The sequence below is a fragment of the Talpa europaea genome, assembly GCF_964194135.1.
Source record: "Talpa europaea genome assembly, chromosome: 12".
NCBI lineage: Eukaryota > Metazoa > Chordata > Mammalia > Eulipotyphla > Talpidae > Talpa > Talpa europaea.
In genome coordinates, this window is record NC_140079.1 from 80,211,113 (window position 1) to 80,228,321 (window position 17,209).

Here is a 17,209-nt window from a genome sequence, read left to right on the forward strand (position 1 = left end):
GGAGGATGGAGAGGAAGAGCCACACCAAGATGCAAGCCCTGCTTGCGCTGGCCCAGCATTCACCAGGTCTCCCCGATGTCCCCCCTGTGCTCCTCACCCCCATTTTCCAGCTTCACAGGCCTTCTCCCACTTTTCTGGTGTGTCACATTCCTGACCCCTGAAGGGTCTCCCTCTTCTCTCATTCAGTTAAAGCCCAGTCACGTCCTAACTTACCTTAAAGACCATCTCCTCCAGAAAGCCCCCTGAGACCTTCCACCAGGTCACTGTTCCCAATTGGCTCTCTATGTCCTGCCTTCACAGCACTTACCCTAGTTTGAAAATTGTAATACCATGTTTGGCAGGTAATTGATGCCTCCACCCCATTGTGAGCTCCAGGAGGGCAGGGACCCACTAACTGATAGGATGCTGGCTCCCATGATGTGGCAGTTCTCCTGGGGCCTGCTGGCAACAGACAGCCAAGGCCAAACGACTGTGGAAATGGGTTGAAGGTCGAGGGAAAGTGCTAATATATGCCTGTTTTACAGATGGGCAAGTCAGCTTAGAAAAGAAAGGGGCTTGTAAGGGAGTTGTATCTGTTCAACACCTGGGCGCTCAGTCCACTTGCACCTGTAAGTGTAACTGACCCATTTCACAGGTGAGGACACTGAGCTGGGGGGCTGGTAGGCAGTGGTGTCTGGACTCAACCCACACCATCGGCAGTAGAGGATCCCGTTCGTGAACCCCTCCTGCCCTTTGCCTGTACATCTCTCAGGCCCTGCCTTTCTAGCACTGCCACCGTTCTCTGTCCCATTGGCCCAGCTGAGGGCCAGACACAGACAGCAAGACCATGGGAAGTGAGGGCAAGGCTCAGGCCAATGACAGGGGAGCAGACCTGCCTTCAGACCATAGTTTTCACAGGTTCTAGCTGATTCCAACACATCTCTGCCCATCTGTGAGCATCAGCTTCTTCAGTACCTGCAGAGCCCCTTGTCATCTGCTAGAGACACTGACCAACTCCAAGATGCAGCTCCCAGGGCCGGGCAAAAGTGCCACCTCCTCTGGGAGGCCTTCCTTGACCAGCTGATTATCAGTCCCACCAGCCTACAGCAGGTTGGGTCCCTTCAATTTACAGTCATGGGACGCTGACTTTTCTAAACACTAAGTACCTTTATTACGTACCCAACCATACAACCATTTGTCTGATGCCTGTCTTCTCAATCAAGCCACCAGTGCACCCTGCACCCAGCTCAGGGAAGGGCACACCACACACGCTCTATAAACATTGGAGGAATGAATGAAACAATCAGTGAATTGTGTGTGAAGGAGTGCATGCTGGGAGCGGCAATGCTAACCAGGACACGGAAGTTCCCCGGAGGAGCTCGGTGTGTGGGTTGGGGGACAGCCGTGGAAACTAACAGCCGCAGGGATGGGGGAGCAAGGCATGACCGCTTCCAGCAGAGGAGGCCAGAGCAGCTTCCCACGGGGGCGCACACTTGAGGGAGGTCTGCTGAGCCGAGAAGGCAAAGACGCAGCCAGTGCCGTGAGAGAGGGGAGGTCATTTTGGGGTGAAATTTGGTGTATTTAGAAGGCAGAGTGCTTTGACAGGCAACCAGGGCACTGACACCACAACTGTGAAAGCTTCACATGCAGGCAAGGAGCGTGGCCTGAGCCGTGAGGACACACTGACCAGTACTCTCCCAGCTCTCCAGAGCACACCTCTGATCAGTGAAATAGTCTAAGCCTGAAATCTATGCCTATGAATTTATCCATGACAATATCCATGTCTTATTTACTTGCATATATTAAAAATCAGTAGAGCTTAATTTTGCTCTTATTTCATGGATTAAAAAATAAACAGGAGACTTGATGTGGTTTTTCTGTTCCCTAACAGACGGCCTTGTGGCTGGAGACCACCCTTTCTGGCCGTGACCAGGCCACCCAGGAACTGTGGCCCGAAGGAGCATCCTGATCAGATCTGCTTTCCAGAAAGACCCCACCTGCGGCCCTGTGGTGGCGGGGTGGCCAGATGGGAGGGGAGAGGAAGGGAGGTGAGGATGTCAGTCAGGAGGCTGATGACTGAGGAAGGAGGGCAGGGCAGGGCAAGGACAAATGGTCTCATTTTACACAAGGAAAAACTGAGGCCAAGAAGAAGCCTGGGGTCAGACTCTAGGCTATAAAATGGCAGAGTCTGTCTGAACCAGGCCTCTGGTGGGACCACATGATCTCTTCTGCTCAACAACACACAGAAGCTGCTCCAAACACTGTGGCCAGAGGGCTGACCACAGGCTCCCTCAAGAACAATGGACTAAGGTCACCCGGAAAGGGTGCAGATGTGTCCTGTGTGTTCCCAAAGGTTGCCCTGGACTCACAAGGCTGCAGAGGGAGCATTTGAAGAGAGGGCTCCCAGGAGGGTGAGAGGCCCATCCCCAGAGGTGTGTAAGCAGAGACCACAGTTCTCTGGCCTCCAAAGGTGACATCCCCAAAGAGGTCCCTTGTGGGTACGAGGACAGGGACTCTGCCATCCCAGAGACCTCACCTGGGGGAGTGGGCCACCCCTCGCTGGGCATGCAGTTTGAAGGCCTCTGGTCTGCCCTGGCCCCACTTCCTCACGAGGGGCCACCAGGAGGAGGACCAGACTGGGAGGTACCGAGACAGCCTGGAGACTCAACAGGAAACAGGAGTGGGGCTTTCTGAGAGGGAGGCAGTAGATTATTAATCTCTTGATTAATAGCAGTGGGCTAGCAGGGGGGGCAGAGCTGTCCCACCGTGGTTCTGACACAGGAGGCGGGGGTCTCCGGGCTCTGGTCTCATCAGTCCTAAGTGCTGGAGGAAGGGTCAGCAGGCCCCGCAGCAGTGTCTTCAGCCCCAGCCTACCTTCCTGCTCCAGCCCAGCACCACGTGCACTTGGGGGCTGTGGGGGGGGGGGCGGGGAGTGGATGCAGCCCAGGCAAGTTCCCACTGTTGGGGGGGGGGGGGCAACCTTGTGGCTTCTCGATCCCCACAGGCTAGCTGAGAAGGAGGGGCAGGAAGGAAAGACCACGTTTAAGAAAGTCCTTAAGTCCAGGACTTCATGTGGCCTTGTGGGCTGCAGCAACCCGACCAGAAGGGGGAAGCCAGCTGGCAGGGGGCCGTCTGGAGGAGGGGAAAGAAGGAGGCAGATGAAGCCCCAGAGAGTTCCGGCAAGCCCCTCCCTCAGCACATCTGGAAAAGGTTGGCTCTAATGCCATCAAAGAGCTCTGTGGGGCCAGGGAGACAGCCCAGGGCAGGGAAGCCAGGCTGGGGGGAAAAACTTAACCCCCCAGTCCCTGGGGTTTGTCCTTCAAATATTTTGGGCCTGCGGCCTGCCCACCGCTCCAGCAGCTGCCCAAAGGGCTGGGAGGGTAGGAGGGCAGCATCAACAAGATACCCAGCCTCAGCTAAGAGGCACTGCCAGGTGTGTTATTTCCACCCCAGAGCAAGACAGAGCTTTATCCCCTATTTTCCAAAAAAGGGAATGAAGGCACAGAGAGAAGTGGGTTTGTCCTCTCTGGGTCCTCCCAGGGAAGTCTTCAGGTCCACACCCCTCGTAAGAAGCCAAAGGAAGGGACTGTTCCAGGATGCCTGCCCGGCCCTCAACCCCTCTGCCCTCTCCCCCACTCGCCATCCCCTCACCCCCCAGATCTCTGCTCAAATATTGCTCCCCCAAGGAAACCCAGGACCAGGCCTCCTAGCAGGGACAGGGCTGCTGTGAGCTTTGATTGACATGGCCTCACGCCTGTGAGGGAGGGGCCTGTTCTTTATACACACTAGTGCCAGGCACTTAGGAGCTCGGTCAGGGCACCTAAACAGACCAAACACGCAACTGGGAGGCAAAGCCTCGGTCCCCAGGTATAGACCAGGCCTAGCAGAACCCTCCCTCACACTGTCCATACCAAGAATAGCTTGACTAGAAGCCTAGCAAGGTCTCCAGGCTCAGGGTGGTCTGTGGAACGTTGGTTTTGGGTGCTACTCTCCCCTCACCTCCTATACACACACACACCTTAAAATTCCATATTAAAAAATCAGGAAAATCCACACGGGACACACTTGTATTACAATTTGTACCCATTTAACAAGATGAATGTATTCACTTAAAGAAACTTGTTGAGTTCCCTAGCGTGCCCTGCAGTGAGGCCTAGGAAAGATGAGAAATTGTGGTCTTGCCTTCCAGGTGCTTGTGGGTTGGTGGGGTCATCCCAAAATCAAACTGTCTGTGTCAGCCCCCTATTGCTGCTCTGACAAGGCTCCCTCTCATCTCCTGCTCCCAGCCCACCATCCTGGCTTCTCAGCCTTCGCTCCTACCCGCGCTGCAAGCCTCTTCCCTCTCCCCCATCACAGCTGCAATTTATAAACAGGTCACAAACCTGCACCCCATCTGCTATCATCAAACAAACCAACACCTCCCTTGACCTCCTGCTACCCCCCAGCTTTCAAGTCCCAGGTGTCTTGCCCAGACTACGGACTTTTTTACTCAACCTCCTACTTGACGCTCCTTACCCCTTGGATGCCCCAGAGATATCTCAGCTTCACTTGGGGTAACCAGAGCTGGGGGCTTCCGCCTTCTAAGGCTGACCTCCTACCAGTGTCCCGAATCCAATGAATGGCACACTCAGTCAGCTTCTCCGACCCCAAATTACTCCCTGCCCTTAAGTGGTCAGACACTCCTGTTACCTCAGTTTCTAGAACACCTCCTGAACTTGTCCGCTGCTCTCTGCTTTCCCAGCATCATCCTTGTATGCAGGCGTCTTTTTATACCTGTGTCTGTTCTCCCCAAGGCATCCAGTGACCCTTTCAAAACCTAAATCAGCTTATCTCAGGAATCCCTAAAAATGAGAAATACATCCGAGCAAGCAGAAGGAGGGACACAGGACAGTAGTTGAAGTCAATAAAATTATAAACAGAAAAACAATAGAGAAAAATCAATGAAACCAGGAGCTGTGTAGGGTCAGGAAGACCACTGAGCAGGTTTTCTGATCCAGCAGACCAGGTAAAGGAGGAGTCAGAGTCCTCAGTGGCTTTTGCAGGCTTTTATTGGGATTTACCCGGTACACAGCAGGCAGGGATGCTGGGGGGCCGGGAGGCTGGCAGTCCTCCCAGCCCCCAGCAAGTCTGCACTCTATCTGGGCTCTCCAGTGTTCTCTGCTTCTCTCTCAGCTTCTGCTTCTACCTGGCGTCCCCGTGACGCCGCTCTTAAAAGCCCAGTCTTAGCCCAGGTGAATCCCATCTACATACGCCCACACCCTACTCCAGGTGCCCGCCATCAGGCATGCGTTCAGGACCGCAAGGATCCATCATCTATACTGATGGCGGGAGGGCTGAAAAGCCTGATTTTTTACCTTACCCTACAAGCTGGTATTCTGAAAAGAGCAATGAAATGCAAAACCTCCAGCAAGATGACAAAGAAAGAAGGAGAGAAGACACAAGATACCAATATCGGGAAAGAAATGAAGATTGTTACATACCTACATTGAACAGCTTAGAGAAAATGGACCAATTCATTGAAAAACACAAATTACAACTCAATAGGAAATTCATCATTTCATAAGGCCTATAACTGCTAAAGAAATTGAATTTGTAGTTTAAAAACTCCCCCAAAAGAAATTCCACCTGAAATTTCAGAAGAATTAATATTAATTCTACACAGTCTCTTCGAGAAAATAAAGGGGAGGAGAAGCACATCTAATTCTTTCAATGAGATCTCAATACCAAAGTTAGCCAAAGAGAGTACAAAACAAGAAAACTACCTGGACCAATATCCATTATGAACACAGACACAAAAAATCCTTAACAAAATACCAGCAAATAGAATTCAGTAATATATAAAAAACTACATGTCATAAGCAGGAGAAGTTTATTTCAGGGATACAAGGCTGGTTCAATATTCCCAAACTCGTCCATGTAATCACCACATTAATAGGCTAAAGAAGAGAAAGCACATGACCCTGTCAATTAATGCAAAAAAAAATTTTGACAAAATCCAGCACCCAAGATTAAAAAAAAAAAAACCTCAGAAAAACAGTAGCAGAGGGAACTTCCTCAACTGGATTTTTAAAAAGCCACAAACTTTTGTAATTAACATTACACTCAATGGTGAAGTGTTTTCCCCTACAACCTGGAATAAAGCATCCTCTGCAGTCTCTCCACTGGTGTCCACTGGGGCTGGAAGTTGTAGCCAGAGAATGGCAAGAACAGGAATAACAGGCATTCAAATCAAAAGGAAGAAACTAGACTGTCTCTATTTAGGGCTATGTGTCAGCCCTCCTAGACAATCTCAAGTAATCCACAGAAAAACTCCCAGAACTAATGAGTCCAGCAAGTTTATAGCAAGCACAGAAGGCAAACATGCAAAACTATTGTATTTCTCCAGATTCACAATGAACATGTGAACATCAAAATTAAAAATATAATTTTACAAAAAAATACTATTGACAGTCACTCAAAAAAAAATGAACAGGTCTTATGAACAGCTGAAAACAACAAAGAATCAGGGCCTCCCCGGTGGCGCAACGGTTGAGCGCTGGGTTGCGAAGCTCCCTACGGTCTCTGCGGTGCCGGTTCAATCCCCGGCTGCTTCCCGGCCACCGGAGGAGGGTCCCACATGGCGCGCAGACCTCTCCTGCCGCCCGCTGCTCCCCTCAGCAGTGTACTTCGGTCCTTCTGCCTGCTCTGCTCCCCGCTCTGGCTCTGGTGAATTCTCTCACCCTCCCGCGCTTCTGACTGTACCCAGTGCTTGTATAAACAAACAAACAAATAAATAAATAAAATATGTGCCTCTATTAAAAAAAAAAAAAGAAAACAACAAAGAATCAAAGGAATTGATGAAGAAAAAGGAAAGATTTTTTTTTTAAAAATCTAATTGAAAGGCGAGACACATCAGGTTCCTAACCAGGAAGACTCAGTGTAGTAAAGACACTGATTCTCCCCGAGGAGGTAGACAGGTTAAATGCAGTTCCTATAAAAAGCTCATCAAGATTTTGGGTGGCTATAGACAAAGTTATTCTAAGGTTATATGAAAAGACTAAGGAACTATACTAGAATAATTCTTCCCTCTTTCAACAAATTATACTGGAGCAACTAGACATCCATAAAAAAAAAAAAACCAGCAACAAAAATATCTTTTCCTTAAGCCTCAGATCTTGTACAAAAATGAACTCAAAATGGGTTATGCTTGGCTTAAACATCAAGCATAAACTGTTTAAGAAAAAATCACAGGAGAAAACTTTGAGGATCTTAGGCAAAGATTTCTTAGACTTGACACCAAAAGCACAATCCATAAAAAGAAACACTGATCAATTGAACTTTACCAAAATTTTAAAATTTGCTCTGCAAAAGACTGAAAGGATGAAAAGAGAAACCATAGAATGAGAGAAAATATTTGCAAACTACAATGGACTGTATCTAGAACATAAAAAATCTCTAGACTCAACAGTACAAAAAACAAATAAGCCAATTAGAAAATGGGCAAAAGACAAAAAGAGACATTTCAACAAAGGAGATCTACAGCTGGCAAGGCACATGAAAAGATGTTCAACATTATTAGCCATTAGGGGAATGCAAATGAAAACCACAATGAATGGTTAAAATAAAAAATAGTGACAACACCAAATGCTGGCAAGGATGCAAAGGAATGGATCACTCAGACATGGCTGGGGGGGAGTGTAAAATGGTACAGCCACTCTGGAAAGAGTTCCGCAGATTCTTAAAAAAACAGACATGCAACTACCATATGATCCGACTGCAGTCCTGGGCATCTGGCTTCATATTTAGGTGCACATACACTCCATTAGAGAGAGAATTTGGCCTTCGTCTTTCTCCAATACATGGTATAGACCTTCAAAAAATTTGTTGAAAAGGTCGAGTGAATGAATTCATTCCCCCAGGTAGAGCCCCTGAGGGGTGAGGGGGATTGGAGACTCAATGCCAGTCCCCTAAGGGGTTCTAGACAGGCTTTAATGTGCCCACATTCAGCTATGCTCACATTTCCACATCCACACCCCCTTTCTCCACCTGCACACTTTTGTCACAAAAATGTCATCAGGATGTAATGAGATCTGCAAAGAGAAGCCCCACCTGGGATTATGATCACACTGACCTCTAAATCTAACTACCCAAAAGTGCAGAACCCTTTTCCCTGCCATGACCCTAATCCAGGCTTTGCACTGTGTGGGGGTGGTGACAGGAGGATGCTGATGCCCCAGCACTTGATCGTTATATCTCTTCTCAGAGAGACACAGCTAACCTGTCACTAGCGGATGCTGGCCCCACACACCACAGCACAGGCCGTGACTCCTCCCAGGAGCCAGTTTCGCTGCAGGCTGACTGTGGGCTCACACTGAGGCCTGCAGGGGGGCAGCACCAGCACTGTGTGGGCACAGGTCCTGATGCTTGGGCTCACTCTCCATCTTTGGGGATGGAGACATACCCAACTTTTGATGCCCCATGGCAGTCCCTTATATCTGTCCATTTAGCTAGGACACGGTAGCCAGCTATTCGGTCAAACAAGAATGGATGTTGCTGTAAAGGTATTTTTTTAGATGAGATTAACATTTAAACTAGCAGACTTTTGGGCCTCCCGAGGCGCAAGGGGTTAAGCACCGCACTATGAAGCAATCCAAAGCCTCTGCAGCACAAGTTCAATCCCCGGCTGGCCAGGGAGCAACCCACATGGCGTAGCAGACCTCTCTTGTTTCGCCCGCTGCTCCCCTCAGCAGTGTATTTCAGTCAGTCTGCCTGTGCAGTCTGCCCCACTCTGTCTCTGTGCATCCTCTCACCCCCCACATCTCTGACCTGTACCCCAGCTCTTGTATGCATAAATAAATAAATCTTAAAAAATAAATAAATAAACCAGTAGACTTTGAGTAAAATAGATTATCTTACAAAATGTGGATGGGCCACATACAATCAGCTGAAGGTCTCAAGAAAAAAACCTGAGTTCCCTGAGAAAGAGAGATTTCTACCAGCTGACTGCCCTCTGGCTCAAACTGTAACATCAGCCTACCCTGCAGGCTTTGGATTTGCCAGAGCCTTCCTGCTCCCCTCATTTCCCCCACCCCCCAACATTCACAATCACACAATCCAATTCCTAAAAGTCTATCAGTTTGCACACACAAACACACACATTCTACTGATTCTATTTCTTAGGAGAGTCCTAACTCCCCCAAACACACCATATGCACAGACGCCCTGCAGAGGGCACCGTGCGCTCTTAGCACAGAGAAAGATCCAGAGTTGGAGGAGGATGGCCCCAGTACAAGACGGGGAAGGGTCCTTGAAGCAGAAACCCAGGGCTAGTCAGGTGTGGAGGAGAAGGAAAAGAAGTTAGTCCCTAGAGCTGGAACAGGGCTTGGAAGGGAAGAGAACAGGGAGACAGGAGAGGTGGGGGAGGGGTCTCTGGGAAGCCCTCAATGTGGAGCCACTATTTGAGAGGCTTCCTGTGAATGCCCAGGGCTGCTGCCAGGTCGGGTAAGGAGAGAGGAAAGACGTTTGTGAGAATGGTGAGGCAGGTGAGAGGGATGAGTCTGTGAGGGTGAGTACACGAGAGGGTCAGGGCTGCGAGGGGGGAAAGCTGATGAGAGGGGCTGAATGGGGGAGAGGGGCGAGGCTATTAGAGGGCAGGGCTATTAGAGGGTGGGGCTATTAGAGGGTGGGGCTATTAGAGGGCAGGGCTATTAGAGGACGGGGCTATTAGGGGATGGGGCTGTATGAGGGTCGGGGCAGGTTGCAGGCAGGGTTGCGGGCAAGTTGGGTTTTCAAGTTCATCATAGACCCATATTCTGCTCTGGAGACCCGAGACTGACCAGTTATTTTTTCAGCTTCACCTGGCTCTTCCCAGCACTCCATCCACTGAACACACACACTGCCCAACATGGGCTTCTGCCCATCAAACACCCATCGAACTGTGAGGTTCTGTCATGGTGGGGAGCGTGTCCCTTTCATGCCCCATGCCCTGTACACAGAAGGTGTTCCATAAATGCACACTCATTGCTGAGTGTCAACCCACCTCCCCCAGCAACTGGGCTGGGCTTACACCCTTCCAAGGGTCTGAAAGGTAGAACAGGCGGGCTAGCCCTCTGGCCTTTACCTCACGAGGTTGGCACATGGCCCCGGCCACCGGCAGCTCTGGTACACACGCTGGACCACTGTCTCCGAGCCGTTCTGCACCTGGCAGGACACGGTCCTTGTCACCGTGTGATGGCACCAATGCCTGTGGAGAGAACAACAGTTGCGTCAGCCCTCTCTGTTGCCGAGGCACCAACTGCAGGTCAAAAGACCATGCTGGCCAAGAAAGGGCCCCTGCACAACTCTGGGGAGCTCGTTCTCTTGGGTACAGGGCCCACGGAGAGCCTGGGTCTGGGTCTGAGGGGAAAGGAGACATATACACTCCTTAGCCACCAAGCCCTGGCATCATCTCAGTCATCGAAAACTCCATCTGGGATCAGGGGACTCCTGCTCCCCCACCAGGGGAAACCCCACTCTAGTGGGAAGACAGAGGAGATGATTTCAACCCACAGAACATGGGGTTATAGGTACAACCACGGGAATAGCACAGGGAGTTATGGGATCTGAACAGGATGCCCAATCCAGGTCCTAAGAAAGGCCAACCAGAAGAGGACTGAAAGGTAAGCATCAAATGACAGAGGGTCGGGGAGAGAAGAGGGGACATCATTAGCAGAGGCAGGCACAGGGTGAGCAGAGGCAAGGTACACCAAGGAGTGCACAGGGACCTGTGTGCACTTAGATGTGGCCAGAAGACTGGAGTGAGGGGAGGAACCAGGAGATAAGGGGAGGCGAGTTGTCGCCAGGCTAGAAGTGGGCCTGGTCCTGAAGTCAGTGAGGAGTCCCTGAAGGACTCTAAACCTCTGAGCCGGGAAGAACTGAGAGGGATTGGGATTATTAGGATGTCTGTCTGCTGCTGCAGAGTGTAAGAATGCAGAGGCCTGGGCTGGGGTGCGCAGGGCAAGGGAACAGACACAAATAAATGACAACTGGATGGGGATGGCAGAAAAGCACATGCTCCCAGCTTCCGCCACCCCAGATCCTAGAAAGCTAATACTGAAAAGTAAGTCCCTACTGTCACATCAGCAAGATAGTGGAGAGGAGGACCCCCTGCTCATAATGTCTCCCCTCAGGAACAATAATTTGGCAACCATCCCACGGCAAAAATGCCCTTGTGGGACCTTTGGGGTTTTTACAAACCGTCATGTACCTGATAAGAGGCTAATATCCAAAACATACAAGAAACTCATAACTCGGACCTCCCCGGTGGCGCAGCAGTTGAGCACTGGGTTGAGAAGCTGCCCGCAGCCTCTGCAGCGCCGGTTCGATCCCCAGCCACTGGGCGAGGGTCCCACATGGCGAGCAGACCTCTCCTGCCGCCCGCTGCTCCCCTCAGCAGTGTATTTCGTCGGTCTGCCTGTTCTGTTCCCTGCTCTGGCTCTGGTGAATTCTCTCACCCTCCCACGCTTCTGACTGTACCCAGTGCTTGTATAAACAAACAAACAAACAAACAAATAAATAAATAAGAAACTCATAACTCAATAGCAAAAATAAATAATTTGATTTAAAAAATGGAAAAAGGAAGTGAATAAACATTTTCCAAACAAGACATACAAATGGCCCACAGATTCATGAAAAGGTGTTCAACATCACCAGTCATCAGGGAGATGCAAATCAAAATGAAATGTCATTTAATGAGAAACAAATATTCCACAGAAGAAAATGAAAAAGGCCTCTAAGTAGACCTTCACTCCCTGAAGGCGCTAGAAGGCTCTAAAACCTGGTTCTGACTTGAGTGACTTGAAGTCCCTTCTCCAGCCTTAGTTAAATTTAGCTCTGTCCCTCAAGGTTATTTGGGGGTTTAAATCAGCACATCCATTTAGTGATGGGCAAACCCTGTGGCCTCGGGTATCATTGATCGGCTGGCAATAAACACCACTATGTTTGTAAGAACCTAAGATTGTCCTTCCTAATTTGAAGACTGGAAGAGAGGTGCGGAGATATTAAGCTCCATACTGGGCTGGGGACAGATTCCAGTCTTCCTGCCCAGGGGACCAGCAAGTCCCACCAATCCCACACTAAAGGAGGCTCCTGCCCCTGTGGTTACTCAGGGACTCTGGGCTGGACTCTGGGCCTGGGCCCTTCTCTCCTCTCTCCCAGGGAGCAGCAGCGCCATGCCCGCATTCAATGTGATTCTCCCCAAATGAGCTGTAGAGGCCTGCAGTTCCTCACCTGCAGTTTTCCCAAGTTTGTATCACAACATTTCACTTTTATAAAGACCTACACTAGCACCTGTTTTCAGTAATCAAAATACGCCCGAAGAGGATTTTCACTTTTATGGACAAAGGCAAAGTCAAAAACAAAGTCCGGAGCTGGTCTGGCAGCAACCATCCTGCAGGTGTGCGCGCCCTTGCCTTGGCCCTGTCACGCTCCTGTCCTAGGAACTACAAACTGTGTCCTTATCATTCCCACTTTTACCATTTGTTTGTGTGATTTTAGGATTGGTGTGCTATTTGGTGTGATTTGATAGTTTATTTTGGGCGCCAGGAATATGCAGATTTTTCATATAAATTAGTGGTAATAGTTTCTTTGATTAGCACCATGTTAGCTTAGGAAAGGTTTCATAGGAATGCTCTCCCTTGAGGTTGTGAGGGAAGCCTGCACTGTCCAGTTTAAGGACAGCGCTCCTCCCTGAGATCAGCCCCAGGGGCCTGGAACACAGAGACTGCCCAGCCATCTCCAAGTCACACTGGGTCAGAGCTTTCTATAGGGAAATGAGCTGTGAATTGGAAAACATTTTCAAACGCCTCGATTCATCATCTGTAGACATCTGATCTTTTAATGGGCTATAAATGGCTTCTCAAAAACAAAGCCTGGCCAAAAACAACGAAGAAGGCAGGCAGAGTCACCGAAAGAGGGCTCCAGGCCTCTTCAGATGGAATTCAAAACCCCATTCACCTCCAGGTGATCACCCGAGGATCACCCCTCAGGAAAAAATTAATCACCAAACAAATGAAGTCTTTTTAATTAAAATTTTTAATTAGAAAACACTGGCAGTAGAAAAGAGAAAAGAGAAGAGGTGGTGGGTAGTGCTGTGACGTGACCCACCAGACGGATGGAGACATAATGCCTGGAGCATGGGGACCTAAGAGGGAGCCAATACCCACAGTCACCATCCTACCTTCTTTTGTCCAGCCACCTCTTATCTTAGCCATCACTACTCAAGCGCTAAATCCTGCTGGAAGCTTCCTTGACCCCCCTGACCAGAAAAGCATCCCCAATTCATGCTCCACAGGGCCCCAAGATGCCTCTGTTAGCCCCTATCGTACTGGAAGACTACAGACTGCCTTGCATGAGCTGATGTGGTCCCAGAAGATCTTCTGCTGCCCATATCCACTCATTCACCCAAAACTGCTCCATGGGCTCTGGGTCTGCCAGGCCCGAGCCCGAGGAGCACCTGCCCAGTGACTGCAGCACCCACCTCAAGGCTGGGGGTCCAGCTTCAGGTTCTTGCACACATGCCCCTCATATTTCCAACTACTGGCCACAGCCTGCCTGACCCCAGAGAGGCCAGCTGGAGGGTCTGCCTGCCATCTGTCTCAAGAAGCTCTGTGAGAACTGAGGTTGGCACATGAAAGGCAACGGCCAAACCGATGGGCAACCAGGATGACCGTGAGGCCACATCCGTGAAGCAGAGCCCATGGGGCCTTGGTCTGCCAGGGTGGGGGGCAGGGGAGTGGTGCAGGTACAGAAGCAGCTCCCAGCCCCTACCAGTGGTGGGGGAAAGAACAACTCCAGCACGACAGCTGAAGCACCCCATTCCTGATTGCAGAGACCTGTCCTGTGAACAGTCAGCCCAGCACCCCAGGACCCCATTTATGGTTTGCAGAGTAGCTTCACACACTGCTCCTGACTGAATTGTATTCCCCCCACATCCGTGTGTTGAAACCCTAACCCCAAGTACCTCAAAATGTGGTTGTATTTAGCACTAGAGTCTTTAAAGAGATAATCAAGTTAAAATGAGATCACTGGGTGAATTCTAATCCTATACGAATGGTGTCCTTATAAAAGAGGACATTTGGATGCAAGTATTTACAGAAGGAAGATCCGGTGACATGGGAGGAAGGTGCCTGTTTGCCAGTCAAGGAGAGAGGGCTAGAGAGAAACCAACCAGCTGACACCTTGGACTTCTAGCTCCAGAACGGTGAGTACACTCATTTGTGTTGTTTAAGCAGTCCAGTCTGAGGTTCTTTGCTCTGACGTCCCTAATAAACCGACATGCATAGGTGACCTCACTTAATCTTCCCAACAGATCTCACATAGAAGTTCTACAGAAAAGGAGCCTGAGACCCCAAAGGTGACTCAAGGTCACATAATTAGTAAGTGGTTGGTGTAGGTCTTGAGCTCAGTCTTCTAATCCCTAACCCCCTGCTACCTCACCTGGCCAGCGAGGACAGCCGATTGCTGGAGAGCAGAGCAGTTTGCCACAAGGCCCCTCAGCTGTGTCCCTTGGGGGCCATCTCACATACAAATCACAGGCAGGAGGGACTGCCCCTTCTCCTGGGGGAGCCCGTAACAGTTAAGGGCAGTTCAGACCACAGCTGGGCTCACTCAGTGAGCTCCTAGCTGGTGTTGCTCCCTGCCCCCTCCACTAAGGTAACTTAAATCACCTGCCATTCATCTTCACACAACCCTGGGTGGTAAGACTGTTATGATTCTACTTTTATACATAAAGAAACCAAGGTGCAGGGAGAAGTTACACCTGGCAAGTCCAAGGTCACCCAACAAGCCTATAAGCAACCAAGATTCAATACCAGCCCTTAGCCACTTGGAACACAGCTGGTGACTTGAAGCTCACCTCTCAGCTCCTGAGTCTCCACTGGGGCCAGGCCACCAGGAGGGGCTGAGCAGACCCTGAGGTGGCAGCCGGCAGCTGCAGGGAACCGCAGAAGACCAGGACCTGGCAGACCCAGGGCCTGGGTCTTAGGAGACAGTGAGGATCCAAGTGAGATCTCCCCCACCCAGAGCCAGGAGCCAAATCTAACAAGATGAAACATGACCGGCAAATGTAGAGTCCGGCACTACAACCCCAAAGCCCAGTGGACGAGCCCCATATGGGGCACAGTGATTCTCGCCAACAATAAGTTCAGTGTGAGTCAATGGTGTCCAGGGCGGCCTCCAAAAAGCAAAGGCAATCTCAGGCTATCTTAGCAGCAGAGTAACGACAGGCCACCCCTGCTCCACTCCACACTGGCCAACCTGTGGTGAACATTGGGCTGTGCACAGAGCCCCCTCAAAGACAGCAGGCTTTGCTCGCGGGTCAGCCCCTCTGTAGAGTAAGGAAAAATATCAGGCTTTTCTGCCCTCCCCCCATCAGGATAGATGAGGGAACCCTGTGATCCTGAATGCATGCCTGAAGGCGGGCACCTGAAGTGGGTACACCTGTGCTAAGACTGTGCTTTTTAAGGGCGGCGTCACGGGGACGCTAATAGAAGCCAAAAGAGAAGCCGAGAAAGAAGCAGAAGAAGCCGAGCAGAAGTCAAGAGAAGGCCAGAGAGCCCAGAATGAAGACCTGCTGGGGGCTGGGAGGCCTGCCAGCTTCCTGGCCCCCCAGCACCCCTGCCTGCCATGTACCTGGTAATCCCAATAAAAACCTGCAAAACCCCTGATGGCTCCAGAACTCCTCCTTTACCGGTCTGCATGGGATCAGAAAAACCTGCTCAGTGGTCAGTCCTGACCTTACACCCTCCCAGTACTGCCTCAGCTGTCCAGAGCCTCCAAGGCCTGGCTCTTCCCAAAGCAGTCCCATGCAGCGCCTGGCCACGTGTGAGTTGAGAGTCCCCACGGTGCTGACCAGAATCAGGACAACTCTGAAGGGCCACACTAGCTGCAGAGCTGGCCAGGAGGTCTGTGGCAGCTGTCGTGCACTTCTAACCCCCATGCCTCTCCTCTCCCTTCCATAGGCTCCGGCCCGAGAGCCAGCCCTAAAACATATCTGTGTTGGACCCGGTCTCAGAGGAGACAAACTGACACCCAGAGAGGGCTGCGGGGCTGCTGCCCCTGAGCAGATGGCAGGGCAGAAGGGGAGGCTGACCTGCAGGCAGTGAGCACCCACTGCTAGAGGATAGGGCAAAGGCAGGTGAAGGGGAAGACCCCAGGCCTGCAAATTCACAGCCGCCCTCTCCAGCAGGTGAGGGCTGTCAGGCAATGGGTCTTCCAACACAAGGAGCAGAAATAAGCTGAGGATCGCAGCGGGAGAAGGCAGCTCTGGAGTCCAGCTCTCCACCCAAGAGACTTGCAGGGACCAGTGGAGACTTGCTGAAGTGGCTCAGAGGACCCAAAGTTAGGTCAGAACATGAAAGTGCTGGAAGACAGGCTTCCCCGCCAGCTAAGGAGGTGCCTGCGCCAGGAAGAGCCAAGAGCCAAGCCAAGGTGCAGTGAACTACCCAAGGGGATGCAGGGGGGTCCACATTCTGGAAACATGCAAGCAGAGGCAGGAGACCCACTCTGTGTTAGAGAGTGAAGATACGCAATGCTCCCTCAAGGACCTTGGAGACTTACCCTGAGGCCCCATGGCAGCTGCCTCAGCTGGTTTCTCCATCATCTGTGCCCCAGTTGGGCAAGCAGAATCCAAACCGGGTCAGCCCAAGGGCCGTCACACAATCTGTCCCAACACCATGTGTGTCTCTAAAGCTGACACTTCTCTCATCCACCCCTGTCCAGAGTTTTATTTATATAAGGACACGTGAGTATGTTACAGTAAGTCTGATCAACTTCTAGGGCACAAAACTCAGTAGGAGTGTTTGGGTAAGCAGATAGATCTGCCTGTGTTTCCTCACAATAGTTTTTACTGGAACTGTTCGTCCATTTCAAAGTAATACTCGGGAGGAATTTAAGTAAATGTGAGGTCACTGACTTATAGAGGGAAAAGCTACCAGTCTGAAAGCCCTGGGGCCACTACTATACCTTCCCGTAACACGGGAGGCTGATGAACGGCCTCCAGGGTCTAGCACCGTGCTTGGTGGGCAACAGCGGTGTGTGAATGAACTCGCCTTGGGAGATGGAAGCCCACACAGCCCTGGGGAGCACAACTGTCGGCAGCCTCTGGGCTTCCTCCCACTTCATTCCCGTCTGCACTGGTTCTCTAGCACCTTCCATGGCAGGGAATTCCTGAGCCTCCCCCACATGAGAGAAGCCTGGAATGAGCCCTGCGTGG

At 50.9% G+C, this 17,209-nt stretch overlaps 1 protein-coding gene across 2 annotated transcripts in view; it reads right to left on the reverse strand.

Moving 5' to 3' along the window:
• Positions 1-17,209, reverse strand: part of COL26A1 (collagen type XXVI alpha 1 chain) — a gene marked incomplete at both ends in the record, with an annotated part of 124,820 nt that overhangs the window by 79,671 nt on the left and 27,940 nt on the right. For both annotated transcript variants that reach the window (XM_084251648.1, XM_084251647.1), the window contains one exon: positions 10,079-10,201. In XM_084251648.1, coding sequence (XP_084107774.1) covers positions 10,079-10,201 — 123 coding nt within the window. The remainder of the gene's footprint in view (positions 1-10,078; positions 10,202-17,209) is intronic.